This window comes from Stegodyphus dumicola, chromosome 6, assembly GCF_044657685.1.
Source record: "Stegodyphus dumicola isolate Sdum_Otavi_A_Nest chromosome 6, ASM4465768v1".
NCBI classification, from domain to species: domain Eukaryota; kingdom Metazoa; phylum Arthropoda; class Arachnida; order Araneae; family Eresidae; genus Stegodyphus; species Stegodyphus dumicola.
In genome coordinates this window covers 193,426,848-193,452,595 of record NC_140773.1, presented here as the reverse complement: position 1 = coordinate 193,452,595, position 25,748 = coordinate 193,426,848, and the positions used below count along the sequence as shown (strand labels likewise).

The window sequence follows — 25,748 nt, the reverse complement described above, 5'->3', positions numbered from 1 at the left end:
CCATCGAACAACTAAGAGAGCGCTTTGGACGCGAAGATTTACTTGTGCAAATCTATGTGAGAGACTTGTTAAGCCTAGTGATGAAGAACGCTGTAACCGGAAGAGCAAAAACGGATCAAACCTCCCTGTATGATGAACTAGAAGGAAAATTGCGAGTGTTGGAAAGTTTGGGGAGAAATCAAGAAAAATATGGGGATTTTTTGACCCCCTTAGTGGAAAGTTGCTTACCAGAAGAAGTATTGATGGCATGGGAAAGAATCAGAAATCACGACTCCATTGAAACTAAAGGGACTCGATCCTTGAAATATTTAATGAATTTCTTAAAACAGGAAGTTAAGGGGGAAGAGATGGTTCTTCTCGCAAGAACTGGTTTCGCTTCCCAACAGAACCATCGGAAGAAAGATTTTAACCACGAACAGGTAAAGCAAAATGATCCCGTAACAGCATCAGCTCTAGTAAGTCTTGAGAATTCAGGTAAGAGTGTTCCAAACTGTAATTTTTGTGAAAAGAAACATTTTAGTGAAAAATGTTACTCTGCAAAAAAAATGACTAGCTGAAAAACAACAATTGTTGAAAAAAGGTGCTTGTTTTTCTTGTCTGAAAATAGCGAGTGACATTAGTAAATTTTGTCCTTTCAAAAGTAAGTTAAGTTGTTCTATTTGCAAAAGTTGTAATCATTTTGATGTAATGTGTAATCAAAAGCTAAAAAATAATGATCAGATAAATGTTTCAAAAGACAGTTCTCTTTCTAACTGTGGCAGAAGCGAAACTGTATTTTTGCAAACGCTTTGCGTTCGAATTCGGTGTCAAGGTCGCGAGAAAATTATTCACTGCATAATTGATAGCGGAAGCCAAAGTAGCTACGTTAGTGAAAATATGATGAGTCAGCTTAAAGCATCTCCACTTCGGGAGGAGACAGTTATACATGCACTGTTTGGGGGGCAAGAAACGAAACCTAAACAACATGAAGTGTTTTCGGTCGAGGTCAGCAATTTAAAAGGAACATTCGCATGTAGTTTTGAGGCATTATCGGAAAAAAAGATTTGCGGTTTTATTCCTAAGGTTAAAGATAAAGAGATTTTGAATGAATTAAAAGAAAAAGAAATCGAATTTTCTGATCCATTGCGAAAGGAAATTGAAATTAACCTTTTAATCGGAGCAGATGTTATAGGAAAATTATTGACGGGAAATTCTATTGAATTACAGTCCGGGGTAACGGCTGTCGAAACGAAACTTGGGTGGACGGTATTTGGAAAACGAAATTCGGGTGAAAAGGATAATATTTTGAAAACATTTTCAATGCGTGTCAGGAGAATTCCTCTGAATGAGTTGTGGGAACTTGAAAAAATAGGAATATGCGCTCCAAACGAAACTGTTAAAATGAATGAAAGTTTTAATTTATCTGAATTTGAGAACAAAATGGAAATTCTTCCAGATGGAAGATATGAAGTAGAACTTCCGTGGAAATGTGATACGACACATTTAACCGATAATAAAGAATTATCCTGGAAAAGGTATCAAAAGATGATCTATAAACTCAGATGAAGTAAATTTTTCGATGATTATCAAAATGTGTTCAAGGAATGGGAATGGTTGAATATTATTGAACGCGTACCAGAAACCGAACTGAATAATGAATGTCATTATTTGCCGCATAGGCCTGTAATCAAATTAGGAAGTGAAACCACGAAAATTCGTCCTGTTTTTGACGCTTCTGCATCTGAGAAAGGGAAACTCTCTTTGAACGAATGTTTGTGTAAAGGAATAAATCTTATTGAATTAATACCTGATATTATAGATCGTTTTAGAATGTATCCGATTGGTATTAGTGCCGATATTGAAAAAGCTTTTTTAATGTTATCCGTCGCATCTAAAGATATAGATTTTCTCAGATTTTTTTTTTCCATGCAATGAAGGGCAATTAATTTATAGGCATTGCAGAGTTGTGTTTGTAGTTTCTTCCAGCCCCTACTTGTTGAACGCATCTATAATGCATCTATTAGAAAACTGTCCACGTCAATATAGTGAAGTTGCTCAAAAATTAAAATCGTCATTTTATGTGGATAATTGTTTATCTAGTGTTTGTAGTATTGATGAACAGTTTACGTTTATTGAACATTCCAAATTAATCATGTCAAATGGATGTTTTAACTTGCGCGGTTTTGAAAGCAATGTGGCTGGTACAAATGTTGACAAACATTCAGAGGATACTTCCGTTTTGGGGGTAATTTGGAATTTGGATAATGATACGCTGAGGTGCTGCACAGACACAGATACATTGACCTGTGATACGAAAATCACAAAGAGGACAATTTTAGCAATTGTGCAGACAATTTTTGATCCTATTGGTTTATTAACGCCAACTACATTGCTTCCAAAACTGTTGTTGCAAAAATTGTGGAAAGTGAAAATTGCATGGGATGATGAATTGTCTCCGAATGATGTAAATATATTTTTGAACTGGTTTAAAGAACTTAATGTTTTGAAAGATGTTACTTTGCCTCGATACTTGTTTATCAATGACACGTCTGAACTACATGTATTTGTGGATGCTTGCAAGGGGGCGTATGCAGCGTGCGTCTTTGTTCGATCAATATTTAATTCTGAAGTAAAAATAAATCTCGTACGGGCGAAGTCTAGAGTATCGCCTTTGAAATCTTTAAGCATTCCTCGCTTAGAATTAATGGCCTATTGTATAGGTTCTAAACTTGCAAATTCTATTATCAAGGCTCTCAGTTTGCCCGATTTAAAAGTTACCTTCTGGTCTGATTCAACCACTGCCCTTTGGTGGATAACAGAGCAAGGAAATTGGTCCGTTTTCGTCGAAAATAGGGTTAAAGAGATTCGAGAGTTGACGCGAGGTCATTCATGGAGACATGTCCCAGGGAAACTAAATATTGCCGACTTGTTATCGCGCGGATGTTTTGCGAAGCAAATGCTTCGGTCTAGATGGTGGGAAGGCCCCTTGTGGTTACGAGAAGGCCCTGAAAACTGGCCCACTGGTGAGATTATTTGTTTGCATGAAGAAATAGAATTGGAGAGGAAAAAGATAAAAATAGTGAATATTGATCTATCAAAAGACGCACCCCCTTGGCATCGAATCGATGTATCCAATTATGACAAAATGATTAGAATATTTGCATGGATATTTATATTTGTAAATAATTGTAAAGGTGGTTCTGAAAAGAATAGAAACATTGAACTTTCACAGTATGAAATTGAAAATTCTGAGAAAAATTTAATTCGTTTGGTTCAAAATTATTATCTGACTGATAAGAAATATTATAATTTTATTGAAACGCTCATTGATGATGAAGGTATTCTAAGAGTTAAAACGAGAATACTAAATAGAGATGACTATGAATCTTTTCTGTATCCAATACTGATACCAGAAAAATGTGGTTTCACTAAGTTATTAATCAGAAATGTGCATAATAAGAACTGTCATGCTGGTCTTCAGATGATGCAATGTATATTACGAGAAAGATTTTGGATAGTCAGAGCTAGAAAAGCCATTAAAAATGTCCTCTTTAACTGTATCGTTCGTAAAAGATTTAAAACTAAGGCTATGTCAAGCGAACCGACACCTCTGCCAAACAGACCGAGTTACGGATTGTGCGCCCTTCGAAATCATAGGGATTGATTTGGCCGGACCGCTGCTTTTAAAAAATGGAGGAAATGTGTGGATCGCGCTTTTCACCTGCGCTGTGTACCGTGCCATTCACCTTGAACTCGTAAATTCTCTTTCTACTGATGCGTTTCTCCTGACGCTTCGACGATTTGTTGCTAGGCGCGGACGCCCTAGAATAATCTATAGTGATAACGAGACAAATTTTCGGGGTGCATCTAATGATTTATCAAAACTAAATTGGACTAAAGTAGTAAAGGAAACGGGAACTGAAAGGATAATCTCGAAATTTATTCCACCTACTGCAGCCTAATGGGGCGGCTGGTGGGAGAGGTTGGTTCGTACAGTAAAAGAATTGCTGAAACGTACTTTAGGTAAATCAGTGTTATCATATGAAGAACTTTATACTATTATTTGTGATTGTGAAACTATAATTAATTCTAGATCCTTAACTTATGTTTCTGAAGATCCGCAAGAATTAGTACCACTGACACCCGCCATGTTTCTTATCGAGAACAAAAATTCCAATGTTGAAGATCTTGATGAACTAAATTCGTCAAGTCTTAATAAGAGATTAAAGTATAGAACTAAATTGTTAAATGATCTGAGACAACGATTTAGAAAAGAATACCTTAGTCAACTGGTTCAAAAGCATAATGAAAATCGATCTCGGGAACCTGTAGTAGGAGAAATAGTACTGATGGGGAATGATAACAGAAAACGTTTATTTTGGCCTTTAGCCCGAATTACAGAATTGATCCCTGGACGTGATGGAAAGATTCGTACGGTTAAACTAAGACCCGGCATGGAATAGTTATACGACCAATACAACGCATCTTTCCTCTGGATATACAGTCCAATGATAGAAACATAATTCCTGGTAAGAAACTGAGTGCAGAGGAATCTAATTCTAGTGCTGGGTGTACGTTAAAAAAGGGAATTGCACCTGATAAAATGGCGTTGCAACAATATTCCTCCTCTGGACGACTTGTAAAAGTTCCAAAAAGACTTGATCTTTTAAATAATGTTTGTTATGAGTTTGAGACTCAACCTGAGTCTCAAGGGGGGGGGATGTTGTGAAATGAACTGAAGTAATAACCGGCGCGAGGCGCTGCTGTTTGTGACGTCAGCCTGCGTGCTGAGTGTTTGGAATGTTTTTGCTTGTAGACGAACGAAAGCTGATCTCGGAAGAGTGATACTGTTTTGATGGAAATAAAGAATGACTTATTAAGAACTTTTTTGTCTTTATTCATAATGCACCCAGCCTCGGGTAGAGGCAGGCCCGCAACTGAACGAACTGTTTTGAATATATTTGATTTAAATATTTTCTGTGTTCTTCGTAACAAACGTTGTCGGTTTATGTTTCAAATTTGTGATGGCTGCGAGTATGTCAAACGAAGTAGAAAATGAATTTTATAAAATTTTATTTGATGGATATTCCTACGAAGTAGTGTTTTCCAAGTTTGGAGGAAAAGAGGATTTCGCCTTTGAGATCAGATGTGATCTTAATAGTGAAGATAGATGGGCGAATTGGAAAATACATTTTGAAGCTTTCCACGTGCATTGGATTGTATCTTCCAAAACAAAACAATGCAAATCGGAAAGAGTAAAGTTTATTTTTAAGAAAGATTATCTGTGTCAACATGCAAGGCTAAATAAGAAAGAGGCTAGTTTCAGAAATAAAGAATGTTTAGCTACTTTGCATGTCAGAATTAAAAAAAAATAATATGATGCAAGATGTCGTGATGAGTATGTAAAAAAGAATCTGTGCACTTTGATGAAAGTTTCATTTCGGCATACACATCGATGTGATGTTGCTGATTTTTACAGTCGTCGAAGATCTACTGTAAACACGCTGGAGCAATCAGCGACACAGCCTCACAACTTTGCTTACGCCCAAATGATTCGGTGAAAGAAGTGTTCATCAACTACTTTCGTGCCGGTAAAATAACAATTAAGAATATAATATTTTTATTCTGCTATACATCCACAGAGTTTACTGTTAGTAAATACCGTCAAAATGGTGACGATAAATCAGTCTCATACACATGCATCTGAACATAGAATAGTTCTACCTAATGGGCAATATGTTTTATTACTTTTTATGATATTCAGTATCTCATATTTCGTAATTCATCCATTACATTATGGAATAATGAATAAATTTATAGTTTCTATATGTATATTGAAATGACAGCTTCAGAATATAAAATTATCCGGACACGATAGAAGGAAAAAATCTCTTAACTAATTGATTATTTAATAATAAATTAATTGAATGCTGAGGCAATTAATAACACATAGTAACTTTTGATTTAGTTAAATTAACTTGATTTAGTAAATTATTATTCAGCATTTTTATTTAATGTAATGACTGCAAAAATGAAAGACGTAATTGTAAGAAAACTTATTGATCTAAGGCAGTTTTTTCAAAATGCTTTGATCATGTATGAAAAGAAATTTTTGTATATCGAATAAATTACTTTTAATATTTTGTGCAAACCTTGACACAATATAAACTTGAATTGCCAGTACTATGAGCAAACAGGCATAGAAATCATAGGAACAGTACACACTCAAAATAATAGTAAAATACTGCTAAATGATCCTTGTTCTTCCTTAGATCAGATCTTTGACAACTCAGGATACCAAACACAATCTTTACTCAAACAACTGTAATTATAATGCACTTGCTGCCCTTTTAAGTTTTTAAGGGCTAATTAATAATAAAGATATTACTAATTAGACTATATATTTATTGCATCATTTTATATTTCAGTAGTTTTAATTTTTTTAATATAATTTGAAAGGTTTGTTTTGTAATCCGAGAACCTTTTCCCATTTAAATGAATGGTAAATGGTTCTTTGCTTTATAACATTTTGTTTATAAAAATTTTCACTTTCATTATGTATTGAAAAATCTAATTTTAATTAAAATTTGAAAATTGTTCTGTAATCATATCAGCTTGACGCTATTGATTAAAATAATTGCCATAATTTTCAAACTTTAAATTTCAAGATAGTTATTTCTTGTAAGTGCGCAGTGCATATTAATAGCACATAACCTAAAATAACAACAATATGCCAAACTTATGGTTTATATAATCCTTGCTGTATAATAAGAGGGGGGAAAATATTTTAAAAAAATCTTTTCATTGAGGGGTTAAAGTGATTTATGAGTCACTTTGTCTCGGCTTTCGGTGTTCAGTGGAGGCTTGTTCGTGGCGAAATATATGGGTCGAGCAAAAAATGCGATGCGAAAGAGCGCATGGGCTTTGAAGATAGAAATACTCTACCTTGTTAGAAAAGAGCTCTTCGATGACGAATTCAAGTAATTCAAATCTTTCGAATTTTCGACCTTTTTTTAGCTCTGCAGGCCGCCATAAGATGTATAGTTGTATTTCGAGGTTCGGAAAGGAGATGGGATGATCTTCTAGCAATGCCAAAATGAGCGAATGGGACAGAAAAGTTGAAAAACACTGATCTGACTATGAGAATCGGTTCTGTGTTTCGACTCGCTCCGCTATTCATGAAATTCAGATTTTTCAACTGATGAACAATTACTTTTTTCGACACCGTAGAGCAGGGTTGGCTGTGCCAAACGTCTTCCTTAGTTCAGAGAAACCCGAGTGTGAACGGCTCTTTATAGCACCAAAAGTACAACACGTATACTAAATTGTTGTGAGTCTCTAAACCTAATTTTAAATCAGCTGGCTGAATATTAAAAAACATAAACAAAGCGCACTAATTTTAAAAAATTCTATGTTGAAGGTGATAGAATATGCACAGGGGGAATGGTAAAATTTAGTGCGCAGTGAGAACGGGATCAGTGATTCGCATGCAGTATACAACCCTTTTTTTAACACTGATTGGTTTCCTAAAAAATTTTTCATTCCGTCATGTCTAAATGTTTCCGAACAGATTCAACTTACAACGCTGATACAACTTACAACTTACAACATACTCAATAATTTAACTCTAAGCACTTTGTGAAATTCAAAATAGCATAACGACTATAATTATAATCAAACCCCAGGAATTTCTATTCCCATTAACCTAAGAAAAGATCTGATACTTTCAAATGTCATCGTTTCAAAGAGAGGCCTTCCTTTAGCGTTCAGGGAATGGAAATGATACTCATTTCCCAACAAAGAGGGAAAATATGCAATGTTTGTCTACAATACTAACTAAGAAACCCAAACTAAGAAAAACACTGGTGTTTCACAAATACTAATTAAAATTAATTAATTTCGTGAAAAATTCTGTAACTCAGTTTAGACAGCAAAGAAGCATTGCCTGCTTTTATGAATTTAATATAACTAAGACAAACTCTAAAAAAAATTAAAGAAAAAACAATGGTTTAAATTGCGCATGTAACTTAGCAATGTAGCACGATATCAGACAGTTTTCAATGCCAATACAATACATGCAGAATGCATTTCTAGTAGTGTTTCTGTTCTGTTGGCATCTTTAAATTCTGATGTCAAATGAAAGTTGGTCAACTCTGATACCAAGTAAAATGTGGGCAGTGCGAAAATGCGAGACAGACTTTCAACATTTGTGGCGAGCTTCTGGAATGTTTCCATGGGCTTTTGCCAGTGAGATATTAAATGAAGCCTGTTATAATTTTTTAAAAACTTTTCACCAAAACGCACTCCAACACGCCGGATAGTGCTTCGAAGTCTAGCTGCTGGTTTTCGGGCAGAATTTGAAGGATATGCACTGCGTCTGCTCTCAGCGAAGCGGCGAAGTGGCAGGCCTTAGTTTCGGAATCCCTTCATTTGCGTTTGGAAATATAGTGTGTGTGATTGTGGCAAAGCTTTGAGGGTTATCTGCCTAAGGGAAGGGATGCCTTCGTGGAGGACTTTCTAAGGGAAACAAGCTCGTATACACGTTACACATGGGTAAAACCACGAAAATGCCCATGCAGTCAGTCCGTTCGCGGGATTCGAACCTCGGACCGAACTACCAGTGTTCAGCGACATTAACGCTCGGCCGCTGGTGAGCTCGTTTGGAAATATAGAGAATTGAGTCTTGTACACTTGCCAGAAAGTTTTTCCATCCCAACTGGACAGCTTTAGTGAGGATCGGAACGGCATAGGTACGAACAGTTTCTAGTATCACAAGTAAATTTTTAAGCAGAAATTTTTAAAATTTTCAGTTTTTGACGGAATTGGATTTTTTTTTGAATACCTGCGATGTCGCCATGTTTTCAAAAACCTTTTTTATTTTATTTTATTTTTTTTTTCCGGCGGAGGGGGGGAGATTTTTATCGATAACCTTTTTGAATACTTCGAATGCACTCCTCTTTCTACCTTGCTGTGTCGAATATTTAAATATTTTCCTATTTATTTTCTATAATGTTTTTTAAGGGCTTTTAATAAACAAATATTACTAAACAGTTGTATTGGTTGATTTAAAAATTTTGATACATGTCTGGAAGATTCAGCTTCAACATCACTACCACTGTGAACGAGAAGGCTAGAAAGGAAATGAAATTTTAACTTAGTATACTGCTATGATAAATTAATTTCCTCTGACATTAATGTATTCATAGGTAGCCAATGGAGATTTTTAATCCTTATGGAGTTTATATGCACTTTTTCTACGTTGTACGAATCTTTTTACTACGTTGTCACGATCCCTAACTTGCATTAACATATACTTTAAGAAAATTTTATACTTAATTTCATAAGAAACATGCCATCATAAGAATCATTTACCTTGTTTACGTCGCTCTCGCGGGCCGGTTACCCTGGCTACTACTCATCTAATTTTGATGTCGTGACATTTTAAACATGTGGAAAATAATTTAACATATTCTCCAATAACAGTTTAGAGATAAAAATAATGTGTTTTGAAGAATTTACAATAAATTTCTTTATAGTACTTTCTATACAACACTTTCTTTCTTTGAATAACAACAGTAAATTAAAGTAACTATAAAACTAGTAGCAATAATAACTGATAGAACTATTTCAACGTATAAATATAAAATACTGACATCATTAAAAAATTTGATTCAAAATTACATGTGGCAGATTTCACATATTCCATAACATTTTATGTTGTTGATAAGTAAAGTAACTTTGAAGGAGATGAAAAACTTCATATTGTCTACTGAGCGCGGTTTTTTGTTGTTACGTTGTAGAGTCATTAGGGTTTCTGTGAAGCAGGAGAGTTGAGTTGAGAGCAGAATCTGGACACCCGTGCGGCTTACTAAGACTATTCGGGTCTAGTCCAGGTTCCGCAACTGTCCGGGGCAACACCTCATGGGGCCTATAAGGGCATACATTGGTCCTGTATACATGCTTACATAGTTACATAGTTCATAATATATGCTTACATAGTTACATAGTTCATAGTACATGCTTATATACAAGTAGTTCATAATACATAGATCTTTTATAATACTTGCTTACATAGTTCATACATATACATGCTTACATAGTACATAGTGGCTTACATAGTTCATACTTGCTTACATAGTTCATAATATATTGAGCCTGTTACATAATCCATACATAGTTCATAATAATTTTCATTGGCCATAGTACATACATGTTTCATAATATATTGAGCCTGTTACATAATACATACATAGTTCATAATAATTTTCATTGGCCATAGTACATACATGTTTCATAATATATTGAGCCTGTTACACAATACATAGTGGCTTACATAGTTCATACTTGCTTACATAGTTCATAATATATTGAGCCTGTTACATAATACACACATAGTTTATAATAATTTTCATTGGCCATAGTACATACATGTTTCATAATATATACATTGGGCCGTAATACATACATGTTTCATAATATATACAATGAAAATAAAAAAATAAATAAATAAATAAAATAATAAAGACTCGAACTAGCCGAGACTCGAACCTAAACCTCCAGAATACTCGCCGAGTGTGCTACACCACGAAGGCATGCGAAAAAGAAGGATAAAATGCCTTATAATGATTTTCCCCAAAAATTAGCAACCAGAGCTATTTATTCTTATTATTTTTGGGAATGGCTGTCACAGTGGAATACTTCTGAAAGAAGAAGGGGTTTTGTAAAACATTTAGAACTGACTAAGAGAAAGAATATTATCTTCAATGATTTTGACGTTAACTAGCTTTTTGACCGGACTTGGGCGTTTCCCGGAATACATCGCTAGGTTTAAGATACAAGACGACAATAAATGTAAACTATGTGATTTGGTTGGTGATGTTAAGCACTTCTTCGAGGTCTGTCCCTATTTTAATAGCTTAAGAAACAATAAAAAAAAATTGATTTTGAAAAATCCCTTTTTATGCTATAAAGATATTTCACAGCTATGTAAATCTGTTATGAAAATTATTAACGGTGAGCGTCGGGCAGTGGGAATCAGTGGATGATTCTTGTTTTTTATCGCCATCACTATTTGGTTTATTTATTTAGTTATTTTATGTTTTACTTATTTCCCTTTGTTGAATTGGGCTTGATCTGCTATGACCATAAGACCAACTTGTTTGGTTAGGTGGTTCGGGCTGCGCCCACTTCTGGTACCTTATAACGTTTGGAACGAAAAAGACACTGTTCCATTATTAGAATAAGAAATATGATTTTAAATAAATATTTCTTTAATGTCGTTAAAATATATTCTTGCAACAACTGGTTTATTCTATTCAGTTCTATTGCACAATTCTAGCCAAAAGTGCCGAAAACAGGAAACAATTTGTGTTTCATAGAAACTCGAACAATTTTTTTCTTCGAACATGCTCTTTAATTTCATTTCTTTAAAATTTTCGATAAAACATTTCATACTGTTAAAATTCATTGCATATAATATTTTTCAAAGTATGAAATACAAAATACGCGAATAGAATTAGCACGAGTATAATTTTCGGTCATATTTTTCTTGATCCATGCTTTTTGTTCCACATTCTCAGTTATCTCTAAGACTTCAAAGAATTGGAGACCTGAAAAGAAATTGAATGATTATGAATAGCCTGAGGAGTGGAGAAGAAAAGTGGCATTCTACTTCATCTACGCGTAGGTAACCAAAAGGGGAGCTGAAAATGAGATTCTGTCAGGCAATTCAAAATTTGTCTCCTGAGGAGGTAATAGGCATTTGTTGTCGTTTCCAAGATTTTCCTGAGACTATGACTGATGCTGAAGGTGGCTTCATTGGATAATGTTATAAGGTTACTAGGATTTTTCTTTAATCAATTATTCACTATTTCAGCCTTTATTTAACTTCTCCTCTCTGTTTTTTTCACCAGAAATATTAGTCAGAGAGTACTTAATCTGATGTAAGACAGAGTATGTTTCTACCTCTCGATGCCACGTTGTATTAGTTCTGGCAGCTCTGATAAGTTTTTACGTTATTGTTGCCGACATTTAAATTGTTATACCGGTTAGAGATTTCTGATCCAACTTAGATTTAAATTTATTGTGTAAGCTTTGATTACTATTCTAAATCTTAAATTTGAATTTGACTTTATTTTAGTTACTTTGACACAAGTGGTGGTTGATTTTTGTCAAGCACAAGAAGTGCGTTTATGTTCGAAGTGCGTTTATGTAACAAAAAGTTATTTTAAAACCTTTCCTGGACTTTGAGTTACTTTCGGACACAGCGATAATTCGCTTAAACGTCTATTAGGGTTTGGAACTAAAGCATGCTCCCAAAGCAAGCCAAACTATATAAGCAGCGCCCGAACTAAAAGGTGGTGGAAGATAATTTATCAGCACCAGGATTTGGCGATTGGGTCCCCTAATTCCAAGTCACCCCAAAGGACATAAAACAAGGAACAGTGTATAAGTTAAGTAAACTACAAATAGTAAAAGGGACAGTATAAGTTATTTTCTCCTTCTTTTCTCATGCCTTCGTGGTGTAACAGGTAGCACGCTCGACGCGTATTCGGGAGGTCCGGAGACCCGAGTCCCGGCAATTATTCCCGCCCCTGTGTCGATATAACCTAATGACTCTACAAATTCCATTTATAAAGCAATATTTTCTTTTATTTCTGTAATTATCAATAAAGCTTTAAATATAGAACTTTTAGAGATGTTATTCTTTAATCCATTTTACACCCCAGTTCTGTTCTGTATATATTAATAAGCTTATGTTCAAATGTTTTACACGTCTTCTTCTCAAACAGTTCTAGATTATGCGTTATATACAAGGCTACGGTTAATACTGTCTATAGTCTCATAAAATTATATTTATTTAGCTTTCTTAAGTTAAATAAAGCCATAATCAGTGATTATATGGTGCAGTAAATTTAACAGATCGCTTAGCAATCGCTTTACCAGAGATAAATACAGTTAGTAGCTTCTAAAATACGCTTCTCTTGAAGAAAAGAGCCCTTTCTCTCTTCTTCCAAAAAAAGGAACAGGGTCCACCAGTGGCCGAGCGGTAAAGTCGCTGAAAACTGGTAGTTCGGTCGGAGGTTCGAATCCCGCGAAAGGGATGGCTGTTTTGTGGTTTTCCCCATGTGTAATACGTATACAAGCCAGTCTCCCTTAGAAATTCTTCAACGAAGGCATCCCGTCCCTTTAGACAGATAACTCTCGAGGCTCTGCCGTAAATACATAAACCAAAACAAAGAAAGAATATTAGCTATGTTTGCATAACACAGCGTCAGCCATTAAAAATTAAATCTGTGACTGAAGAATATAAGAAGCTGCAAGAAAGTTACATCTAAAGTAAAAGATTTAGTATTAACATTAAGTACTTCTAATTCAGTACTATAGTATCACTAATGATAAGCCGAGAACAGTTTAAATTTTTATTTGTGGGCAATAATAAGGTTAGGTTTATTGATTAAGACAAAGCAATTGGCGGGTAATTTGCATATGGTGAGAAATGCCTTCCTCAAGGACTTTTTAAGGGAAACTGGCTCGTATCCACGTTATACGCGGGGAAAGTCATGAAAATCAACTATGCAGCCAAACGATTCCCCGATATTCAATCTCAGGTCGCTCTGCCAATGTTCAGCTACTTTACAACTCGGCCGCTGGTAGGCCGGACAAGAACAAGAGCTCAGAAAATGTTTTGAACTATACGTAAACAAGACTTATACGCTGATATGTGATGCAAAATCTTTGACCTGAAGTATAAATATGCATGTAAATAATAAATTAGATGCATCATGATTGGATTCTATTTCTAATATTAGTACCTAAGAATACGTATTTAGAAAAGGCATAATGATTTACCATATCTACGCTAAGAAAGTAGCATACTAAGAAAATTGAGTAACATTTCAAAATCATTTATATGTTGAATTGTTGTTACCAATCTCACTTGTTTGATAAAAGTCAGCATAAGCCTACAACATTCATCATGGCAAGAAGCCAAGCAAGACACCTGTTGTTGGGAAGAGCCTTGAGCTCTATATAGCTGTCAGTCCGACTTAAGCTCTCTTCCGTCCTCCAATTTTGAGAGAGAGAACCCAAGAGGATACCAACCTCTCTACAATACTTTCCGCTAGCCCTATACTTAGAGTGCTCCTATGTCGCACAGACACTATATATTTACAATCATACATGCCTTCTCCAGGATTCGCGCTTGGGTACTTTGGTACGGAGTCACTAACCACTATCCCAGCTATGCTGACTTGTTACTTTCCGTACAAAATTTTAAAAACAGTTTTCTTTTTTCAAAAATTCTAAAAAGCATTTGACTACCTTTAAAACACTTGATATCGAAAGGTTATTGTACCAATAATTAACCTTTCACTTTCAAATGCTTTAATATTAATAAACATTTTAATTATGTACTAATGATATAGAAGGGAGCATATTAACAACACAAATCATTAGGATATAATGAAATCAGCAGTTTTCACGGTTTACTACGTTACAGCAATTCACTGTAACCGCTGTCATCAATGAAGTCGTCTGCTTTATCTGTAAGATAAAATCCAAACGTACGTTGAAAATGAAGTTAACAATGAGGGGCGTTTATTTATCTTTAATATCAGTCTATTCATTCGTTACATACTGCTTGTATATCCTCGTCGTTCCTTAAAAATCATGCGTTCACTTGAGTTTTTCTGCATCTTATTCTGCATTTCCTTAATTTATATCACCTACACTCCTTCAGCAGCTCAACAACAGAAAATTGGACAACGTAAGATACGTTTGACATTTTTATTTATTTATTTATTTATTTTTTGGTGTATATAATAAGATTTAAAAAAAATCATTTTGCTAGACAGGAAGTTTAAGCCATAATATTGAGTTGCTTCTCACGTACTTTTAATTTTCTTTTAATATGCTATAAATATTAATAAGAATTTCCCATTATGTTTCATAATCACTGAAAATAATACTGAAGATTTCGCTTCTTCTGTTATATTTTATTCGATTTTAATTAAAAATATTAGAAAATAAATTTGGGAAATGTTGCAATTTTAATGAAGAATTATTTTACAGGTTAATGGAGTAATTTTACAACATCCCTAAATGACTTCCATTTTCATATCTCTGCTTAGTAGTACAATATTATCATATTAAATTTGCCCTTTTGGGGGATTAAATTTTTAATTACATGTAAATCATATCCCCCCAAAAGGGATATGGGATTACCATATCCTTTTTGGGGGGATATGATTTACATGTAATTAAAAAATATTAAGTCAAATCTTTAAAATTAAAAAAATATTTTAAAATAAAAATTTTTAATTTAAATTTTTGATTGAATAAGGTTTTTTAATTGCTTCTGAAACCAGTTACCAGGTTAAAAATCTAATTATATATTTTATTCAATCATTTTCTTTTTTCTTAAAAAGATTAGATCACTTAAACGTAACTGAAAAAATCTGATAAACGGATTCTACAACTCTCGGAATTCACGATTTTTTTTATTAAACTAGTTAGAAAGAAACATTCTCACTGGAATTCTGAAAGTGACTTTAGTGTTCATTAACAGAAATGTTGTTACGATAATTTTGTTAACTTATTGATATGATAATTTTGAAAAATAATGAGTTATGATTATGAATAATGAATGAATCAATTATGATTACGATGAATATTTTTATATTTAATAATTAAGATGATTAATTAGTTTTGAATACTGTATCAAATAAAAATATTTGTTGATGATTTGAAACAGATGCTTTCTTATTAATCCAATATATATAAACACTTTAACGTCCTTAATTGAAATCACAAGACAAAAAATTTACTACAAGTAATTTTAAATAATAAAATTTATTAAACAAAGCTAAAATTTCCCGAGTACTGGAAAAATATAAACAAAAAATATTTGCTTCAAATTTATTGGCAAATCCAGCTTGATAATAAGAAGTAAATATAAAAAGAAAAAAAAATGCATGAGTGGTTCATGGAAACATAGAAATTCGCTCACCGATAATAAGTGATTAGAATTTTAAAAAAACTGCAATTTCCAATGCAATGAGGGGTTATGATTGTGACTGAAAGTAATAAATCGTTGAAAATTACGAACTTTCTACGAACTCCAGTAGGAACTTTTTAATCTTAGGAACTCTTGAGTCAGAGAGAGATGCATCAAACGAAAAAAATTAAAAATTGATCAGCATTTGGATTTAATACAAGGAATAACGAAGATAAATATTTTTAAAATTTTTTCTTATGGTTCCTAAGCATTCAATCAGTAACAAGCTGATTTTTTGTTTTTAAAGGCCTTTTACCCAGCGATAATGGACATCTTACATGCTGTTAACTATGAAACCTTTATTTTATTTAAAACATAATGTGAAATTAAAAAGTAATAAAAATTGATTTATGATCATAACTTCTATTAAATCAGGGGTGTTTGTGGAACCCCAAAAAATCCCCTGAAACTTTTACGGACTTACTACCGACATTTTGGAGTTTCGAGAAGGGGGGGGGAGAGAAATGAAAAATTACAATTACGAAGTATTGAATGACCTAATTATAAAAGTTCAATGAATTACTTTTTTTGCAAAATTAATAACCATAAATTTTCAAACATATAAACTACTACATTTTATGTAAATATTTTAAATTACCTGAATTAATTCTTTTAAAAAAATTATCTAATTTCTGCTGCTTTTTTTTTATTTTCTGATGTTTGTGGGCTTGTCTTTCTTTTGTGGTGAACTTCATAATTGCAGGAAGGTTGACTTTTATTTTCCTCATTTACAGTTGAAGAAATTTCCTCGAGAACTGCACATGCAGAGGTAGAAGCAGTTTGCTTTTCTGCTAATGTAGAAGGTTTTTCAGAGACTTTCATAGGTGACACATCTGAAATACATGTTTTTAAGTCCTCTTGATATGTTTTTCAACTTCTATTCATATTCAGTAAGAGATCTTTGTGAATTGGATCAGTCATTGGATTTTTTGAGCCATATTTTTCACATGAGGTTTCTTTAGAAGCCATTAAATCATATTTAATAGTCTGCACTGCATCTAGGGAATCAATCTTAAGAGAAATTCTATAGTCAGCTCTATAGTCTGATGGTATCCCCATTACCATCTCTCCGTTCAATCCAATTCCACCTAAATGCATTCCGGACACCTTCTTCTAATTGTATAATATCACTATTTATATCGAGAAATTTCATAGTGAAATTCTCTTGCGTACATAAATAAAAAATATTTCAATAAACGAAACGAAAAATTTACACGTGCATCAATAAATGAAACGAAAATTTTACACAGCGGAGGAAAAAAAGTTGAGAAGCGATCAATGACAAATAGCTAATATGGTGAAAAATCCCCCCCTTCTCTACTTATTGGCGCCACGCCAGGAGAGATAAGATTTTTGAACCCAGAGTCACGTGATCGCACATCTGGTCGAACGAAGTCTCTCCCTTTTTTTTTCTGCCGCGCCTACTTGCCGAAAAGAATCCAGAAGAGAATGTCCGAGAACCGGGGGAATGAGTCATAACTCGCAATGAGGAAAGAACAAAAAAGAAGTTTTTCCCCCTTTTCACGCATTATCACTGCCTTTGGAGAAAGAAAGGAAAAGTTTTCACCACACACACTGACCTTGCGTTTTCTGCTTTCAAAGCAAACAAAATTACCCAGATCAAAATAAATAATTCGTTATTATTCCTACTTCCTTTTGAACGACGATCCCCGGAATTTCCGGGTATCGAAGTTCAAAATCCCCGGAATTCCGGGGTTTCCCTGGAGCACAAACACCCCTGATTAAAATCAAAGTACCCTGTGAAAATTAATGCCTATGTACAACTCTTTATTCAAAATTTTACAGAACTTTTCATCCTTTGGTAAAAATAAGAAAGAGCATAACGTTGCTCGGAAATACGTTACTTGTGAATGAAATACAATAAAAGGAAGTATTACTTTTTTATTATTTTAGAAATAAGCTTTTTTTAATTCAAATATGCATTACTTTTTCAGCTCTGTTTTGCCATGGATGTGTTGCAACTCTCAAAGGTAATTCAAATTTTATTTGAATAGTTCCAAGCATTACATAAATTTTGGATACTATTTTTATGTTCTTTATCCTTCTTTCGAACTTTCGAACTTTCTTTTTAAGTTAATATTTTTATGCAACATGAGAATTTAAATGCAAAAAGTAAAGGTATACAACTTTTGGAAGTTACAAGTTAAATAATTTTTCTAGCTTTTGTATATCAAATTATGAAAATGACAGCTTTTAAATTGTCTTTCATATTACAGTGATATTTTACACATACATAGTCGTTGTAAGACTTCAATCAAATACAAATCATTAACAGAAGAGTAAGTGTAAATTAGTGTTATTCAAGTCCAGATTAACTTTGTAATTTGTAATAACGTATAAATCAAACGCAAAATAAGAAAAATATCAATAAGTAGAGCTAAGCTAGAATGACTAAAAAAATCTCAGGATTTGAATTATTCACATACAGGGTGTCTCAAAAAAATGTACTTGCACTACGAATGACGAGAAAAAATTTATTTCTGAACATAGAGTGAAGTGGAATGGCTTCGAATACAGAAGACAAATATAAGTGAGGAATCATATTCGTAAATGTTCAAATTGATGACCATCATTGTCCAGACAACGCTGGTAACGTGAACTAAGGGATTCACAAACATCACTAAATAGGTCATTAAGAATATCGCGACATTGTCATTCAATTTCCAATTTCAACGCATCAATTGTCCTTGGTTTGGTGCGATAAACTTTGTCTTTAAGATATCCCAACAACAACAACAACAACAAAAAAAAAAAAAAGCTCATTGTCGTGAAGCTGGGGAGCGCGCAGGGTATTCAATGTTACCCCTTCGTCCAATCCATGTGTCTGGAAAAGCTGCATGGATGTGAGCTCGTACATCGCGATGGTAGTGCGAAGGTGCTCTATCTTGCTGAAAGTAAATTTCGTTGTCACCAAACATCTCTGAAATTTGTGGACCGCCAAACTCCTGAAGCAAATTGAGGTAACGCTCACCAGTGACAGGTCCGTTAAACAAATGACCCTATGATGCCAAATGCCAGTTAGTTTACATGGTGTTCAAGCGTTATATGATGGTTTACAGGATCCCAGTACATGCAATTATGGCGATTAATAAGGCAATTTAATTTAAAGGATGCCTAATTGCTCCACACAATTTTCTATGGAAACCCTGCATCCTCTGCACATTTTGCCAGGTACCATTCACAGAATTGAACACTCCGGTCAGGATCGTCTTTGTTCAGAGCGTGGATTAGTGTTGCAATGTAGCATTTCCAGTGTAGACGCTATCTTTTGAGATGTGGGTTTCCCGAGCAGTTTGTCGAAGAGATTTTTGCGGTGATCGAAGGAGTGTTTCCTACATCTGCTCTTCTTTTCCTTGAACAAATATATGAAATAAAAAATAATTATTTCTCATGCAATAACTGGGCTACTACACTACTCGCCCACCAGTAACTAAGTTACGTTACGAAAATGGAGAAATATGTAGTAACTAGTATTGCAGTGTTAACCACTATCAAAATAATTTAGTCAGTCCTTGAAACTAACAGGTAAACGTATAGTTCTGCCTGTGCGAGAATGTTTTTGATTCACATCAGAACTTGAGTCCGGTCTCTGCAAATTAGTGTAGTCAGGTTGTATCAACTGAGAATTTTCCTCAGCTAAAATATATGCTGGTTTCAAGCGATCCAGGAATACATTAACATGTTTTCCTTTTATGCTAATAGTAAAATATTTGTCCTTGCGATCAATAACAGGAAATGGTCCTTCATAAGGAGGTTCCAGAGGTGTTTTTACCCGATCTATTCGCTGAAACACATGAGAACAAGTTTTTAAGTCTTTATGTACAAATATCCGTTCAGATGAATTTTTACGAATTAGTCTCGGTTCAACAAATTCCATTTGTTTCTGGAGTTTATTTGCAAAAGTCTCCGATGCTGTCTGGATACTTGGTTCGCTGACAAACTCTCCAGGAAGTCTGAGACTCTGGTCATGAACTACTTGTGTAACTGAATGATTTGTATCTTCTTGAATAGCAGTACGCAAACCCAAAAGTACTGTTGGTAATGTGTCCGTCCAAGATATGTTGTTTTGGGCTTTTAATGCTGTTTTTAATGTTCGATGAAGGCGCTCAACTTTGCCATTACACGAAGGGTGGTAGGCAGTAGTGTGTTGTAAATTGATGCCACAGATTTTGGACAGAGCTCGTAATGTATCACTTTTAAATTGGGATCCACGATCACTAATGAGTTTACTTGGCGTTCTGAAACGCGCAATCCAGTTGCTATAAAAGGCTCTTGCGACGTTATCAGCGGAAATATTTTCTAAAGGAATTGCTTCCATCCAATTCGAAAATCTATCTATGCAAGTAAGATAATAATTATTCCCTTTAGATTGGTGAAGTGGTCCAATGAGATCAATATGGATGACAGAAAATCTTCCTGGTGGTACTTCAAACTCACCTAATTTTGTTTTGGTATGCCGACTGATTTTAGCTTTTTGGCAAGGAATGCAGGTTCTTGTCCACAACTGTACATCTTTTTTTATGTTAGGCCAAATGAATTTTGATGTCATTAATTTCATAGTCGATTTTATTCCTGGATGTGATAAACCATGAATTCGTTGAAAGACGTGTTTTCTGAAAGCCTGAGGAATATACGGCCGAATATGTTTAGTTGATGTATCACACCACAAATATTTCCCCGAAGGTAGAGAACATTGCTTTAAATTCAAGGAAGTAGTTGGTTTTCAAAATCTTCAGTTTTTCATCTTGAGTTTGTTTATCAGCTATTTTATCATAATCTATCGATGAAATTTCATTAACTCTAGATAATGTATCCGCCACAATATTATTCTCACCTTTTACATATTTGATATCAGTCGAAAACTGGGAGATGTATTGAAGTTGGCGAGCCTGTCTAGGTGCTGCTTTGTCAAGTTTTTGACGATAGGCGAATATTAAGGGCTTGTGATCTGTATAAATTGTAAATACTCTTCCTTATAGATAATGCTTAAAGTGTCTAACTGAAAGATGTATGCTTAATAGTTCTCTATCATAGGTGCTATATTTTTGCTGAGTATCACTTAAATTTTTAGAAAAAACCGCTGTTGGCTTCCTACGAGGAGTTTTCATATTGTTGCAACACTGAGCCAATCGCCGTATCTGAAGCATCTGTAAATAACGCCAGAGGTAGTTCAGAATTGGGAAAAAACAACAGTGCCGTGTTCACCAGGTCATTCTTGCACGTTTCAAACTGTTTTTCAGCTTCTTCAGTCCATTCTATTTTACGTTTGTCCCTCTTTTTAACTCCCTTAAGATACGCATGTAACAATGCTTGATTCTTCGCTGCATCTTTTATATAACGACGATAAAAGTTAAGTATTCCAAGAAAAGTTCTAAGTTCATGAATTGTTTCTGGTCGTTTGTAGTTAGTAATAGCTTGAACTCTTTCTGGCAAAGGACGGGAACCCTTAGGTGTAATTAGGTAGCCTAGAAACTCGATTTGTGGAACAGCAAATACAGATTTTGAAACATTAATTCTTAACCCAAATGCATGTAATCTTTCGAAAACTAATTGAAGGTGATTTTCGTGTTCTTCATGGGTACTGGATGCAATGAGTATATCGTCTAAATAGGGAAAAATGAATTCTAATCCTCTATAGACTTCGTGAATAAATCTTTGGAACGTTGCAGGAGCATTTTTTAAACCGAAACTCATTACATTAAATTCGTATAAACCGAAAGGAGTGATGATGGCCGTTTTACATTTGTCTTCTTCTGCAATGGGAATTTGAAAATAAGCTTTGAATAAATCAATTTTAGAAAAAATATTTGTGCCTCTTAAAATATGATGAGAATCTTCAATGCGGGGAATTGGGTATCGATCAGGTATCGTCTGCGCATTCAATCGTCGGTAGTCTCCGCAAGGACGATATGAATCATCCTTTTTCGTAACAAGGTGCAAGGGGCTTGACCACTGGGAGTTTGATGGACGAATTATTCCATTGTCAAGCATAAATTTAAATTCCTCTTTAGCTTTAGCTAAGCGTTTTGGATTCAGCTGTCGTGCCTTTGAATAAACGGGTTGACCATCAGTCGTAATAAAATGTGTAACACCATGTTTAATTTGTGTAGGAAAAAGGTTAGGTTTAGAAATTTCGGGATATTTCGACAGTAAATCGAAAATTTTTATGGATTTATTTAATGTGGTTACTGCGTAATCAGTGGAAATAGCAGCGACATCACACTGGACACAAAGCTGTGTTAAGCCATCAATTAATTTTTTCTTATTTACATCGATAAGAAATTTATATTTGTGAAGAAAGTCAGCTCCTAAAATACCTTTTGTGACATCAGCAATTATGAATGGAAACTGAAAATCACGACGTAATCCCAAATCAAGAGTTAGCGTTTTTATTCCATAAGTGGAAATAGCTGTGCCATTAGCTGCATACAGTTTGTATTCAGTTTTACATTTATTCTGTGAAGTAGCAGGAATTATGCTTACGTCAGCTCCGCTATCAATAAGAAAGTGCAAATTTGATCTTCGGTCACGAACGAATAAACGAAATTTGCAGCGTTTGCCGCTGAACCTACTGCAGATTCGAGTTTTCCCGGTTTTTGGAATCGTTGTTTACCCAAGCAGACGGAAGACGGCATTTCTCTGGAATACATTTTGCTCCAAATCGAAAATGATAATAACAAAATTTGCCAGTAGGGTCATATCGTTTACGAGATCGGCTTCGAGATCGTGAACGAGAATTACGTAAATCCGAGTCCCTGCGTCTTGAGCGAATGGTTATTTGATCAATTTTTTGTTCAAGAAAGGTAATTCTTTGCAACAAATCATTTGCGGGAACGGAAGGAGCATTAGCACTAAATACTTCTGGTTTCCGATTCATATCACTAATTTTATCTGCCATAAACGCTAACTTGGTTACATCTTCATCACTAATAATATATTTTTTATTGAGTCAGCAAGCTTCTCCAGCCATAAAGTTTTGATTAGATTTTCAGACACATCTGTAGTAGAAACTGATCTCAACTTCTGCAAAAGTTGGCTTGGTTTCATGTCTCCAAGTTCGATACCAGTAATCAAACGTTTAATCCGTACATTTTCACTTTCTTTGAATAAATGTAATAACCTAATTTTAGCATCCGAATATTTTGTGGCACTATCGTTCGTTACAATGTCCCAAATATTTTCAACGAACTTAGGTTCAAGCTGTGAAACTAAATAATTAAATTTCGTTTCTTTCCGGTTTATCAGCCCAAAAAGGAGGTATTTTTACACTCACCTTATGAAGCTCCGGTGACTGCGTCGTATCTTTCATAGCAGTTTCAGAAGAGTCATTTGTTGATATTTCGAAAATTAATCAGGGTCACCATGATGTAGCCTTGGCTACTAATGTTTAAAATTAATTTATGATTAGGGACCGCATGAATTATAAACAAATAGCTAAGTTTATTGCATTCTATTTTCCAGCTATCGAAATGCGACGCTACGAGCAACGTTTTGAAACAAAAACCTAGCAATCATGAATCAGAACTAGTTGCCATTCAGCATAAAGAAATTTAAATATAAATATGAAGTACTTGTTGCCATTCAGCATAAAAGAAATATAATTATGAATATTAACAAAATACTAAAGTTAATTTTATAAAATAATTAAACACATGAACAAATATATGAAATAAAAAATAATTATTTCTCATGCAATAACTGGGCCACTACAAATCTACGCAGCAGCAAAGCACAAGATATACAGCAAAAAGTTTCTTTAATCTGATTGGACCCGTCCATTGCAGCATGATTACATAAGAAAGTATGAAGCAGATTAATTTTGAGAGATGCAGAACAGAAAGTTATTACAAACAATTTCTAATTTTAGAAGAGAAAGAGGTGACAGCCAAATTAAAAGGGGGAATAAAAAGGATTATTGTCGAATTAGTATTTTTTTTTAATATTTCAAATCATAAACACACACACGCACATACACACACGCACGCACACACACACACACACACACACACACACACACACACACACACACACACACACACACACACATATATATATATATATATACATATATCATCATTATTAGTTGTAAATACATTAGTAATTACAACTAATAATGCATTTTTATTTCCACCATATGTGTTCATTTTATTAAAAGTATGTTTTACCAGTATAATTTTTAGAATTTTTATTTAAATTTTAACAAAAGCTAAATGTTTTTATAATTTTAAATATTACAGTATGATCATTTCATTTTTTTGGCTAAATTTCTTTTGCTTGTTTAAGTAATCATTATTTTGTTTTACATTTGTATATTTCTTATACATTATAATTTATATTGTACATTAATTTTTTATTTGTATCTTTATTGATCATTATTTACACTTCAGAGTTACATAAGGTTCTCAGAGACTCTTCTGGTCGGAAAAAAGCTGTAGCTCAAAGCCTTGATCGCCTGTGCCAGATCAACAATTTTGTTTCGTATACATTTAGCCCCCCAAAGATGATAAAAGCATGCAATTATATAGTTGGTAAGTCATGCCCCTATTTCAATCGTTTTTACGTTAAATGTGCAGTATTATATATATGCTTGAACACAAGCAAGATGCGCTCAAAAGCTTTTGAAGTGTCAATAAAAGTTAACTGTTATTATAAGCCACAAAATATTTATATAATATTGAAATGTAACATAATTAAGGAATGAACAATAAATAAATAAATTAATATTAAAAGTACATCTACATAACTGCAGTATCTTTTAGACAAGAACGTTATACTATCTCTTCGGTAGGAAGAGGATAACGAAACAAAAGAAGAAATCAGCCAGACATGATGAAAACTACGCTTTAGCAATGTAAATGTTCATTTAGATGTTATACTAGTATAAGCAACGTAAATGGATAAGAAGACACCATCCTGATTAAAGAAGTGTACGTCTAGTCATCTGAATAGAATAACAATAAAGGTGAAATAGTCAGACTATTTGTAATTAGAGTCTTACTACCACTGAAGCTAATAAGGCCCACGCTTAGGACTAAAAATTAAGCATCAAAAAGATATCCATCCTGCAGTCTCTCCTAATTCTGTGTTTCCCCGCATAAAAACAAGGAAGTGTGCATCGATGACCCTTTAATAGGCGTTGTCTCTAAGACACAGTCTACTCGAAACAGTATGGTTGAATATGTCTATTCTATACTTGCGTGTGCTGTCATATGCTCTCACACAATTGAAGGCAACGTGATCAGTGCTGCTCTTACGATTTTCAGTCGCGGTCTAATCATGGCAGGAATAAGGCTTTCAGAAGTCTAAGCACTTAAAAGATTTTCATGCCCCTATATAATAATTTTACAGTATAATACCTCCCCCCCCCAACTTCTTCTCTCTTGAACTTGGTTTAACTGCATAATCCATGGTAAAGTCACGAAGGAGAATTTTTGTGGTGATATCTTTTCATGAGTTCCGAGAATCTTTTTGTAGTGCCCCTATCCTTCATGCTTTAAGCACGTGCTTTTTTGCGCGTAATGGTTAATCCAGCTCTGGATCAAGTGTTCCGAGGTGCTCCAGTTAGTATCAATCTAGCGATGGATTAAATACCATTTGCGAAACCATTGGTATCAGTGTCATTATACCAAAACGTCGCTACGATCCGTTTGCAGAGAGACAGGTCGACTAACTTACCGGCATTTTATAGATC

General features: G+C 34.2%; 1 protein-coding gene across 1 annotated transcript in view; it reads left to right on the top strand.

The window, feature by feature from the left end:
- The first annotated feature begins 14,552 nt into the window (after positions 1-14,552).
- The window catches only part of LOC118190392 (uncharacterized), a 50,796-nt gene continuing 39,600 nt past the window's right edge, over positions 14,553-25,748 (top strand). Inside the window, exons 1-3 of the mRNA XM_085819301.1 lie at positions 14,553-14,746; positions 17,992-18,027; positions 24,445-24,585. Coding sequence (XP_085675427.1) covers positions 14,650-14,746; positions 17,992-18,027; positions 24,445-24,585 — 274 coding nt within the window. The 5' untranslated portion in view covers positions 14,553-14,649. The remainder of the gene's footprint in view (positions 14,747-17,991; positions 18,028-24,444; positions 24,586-25,748) is intronic.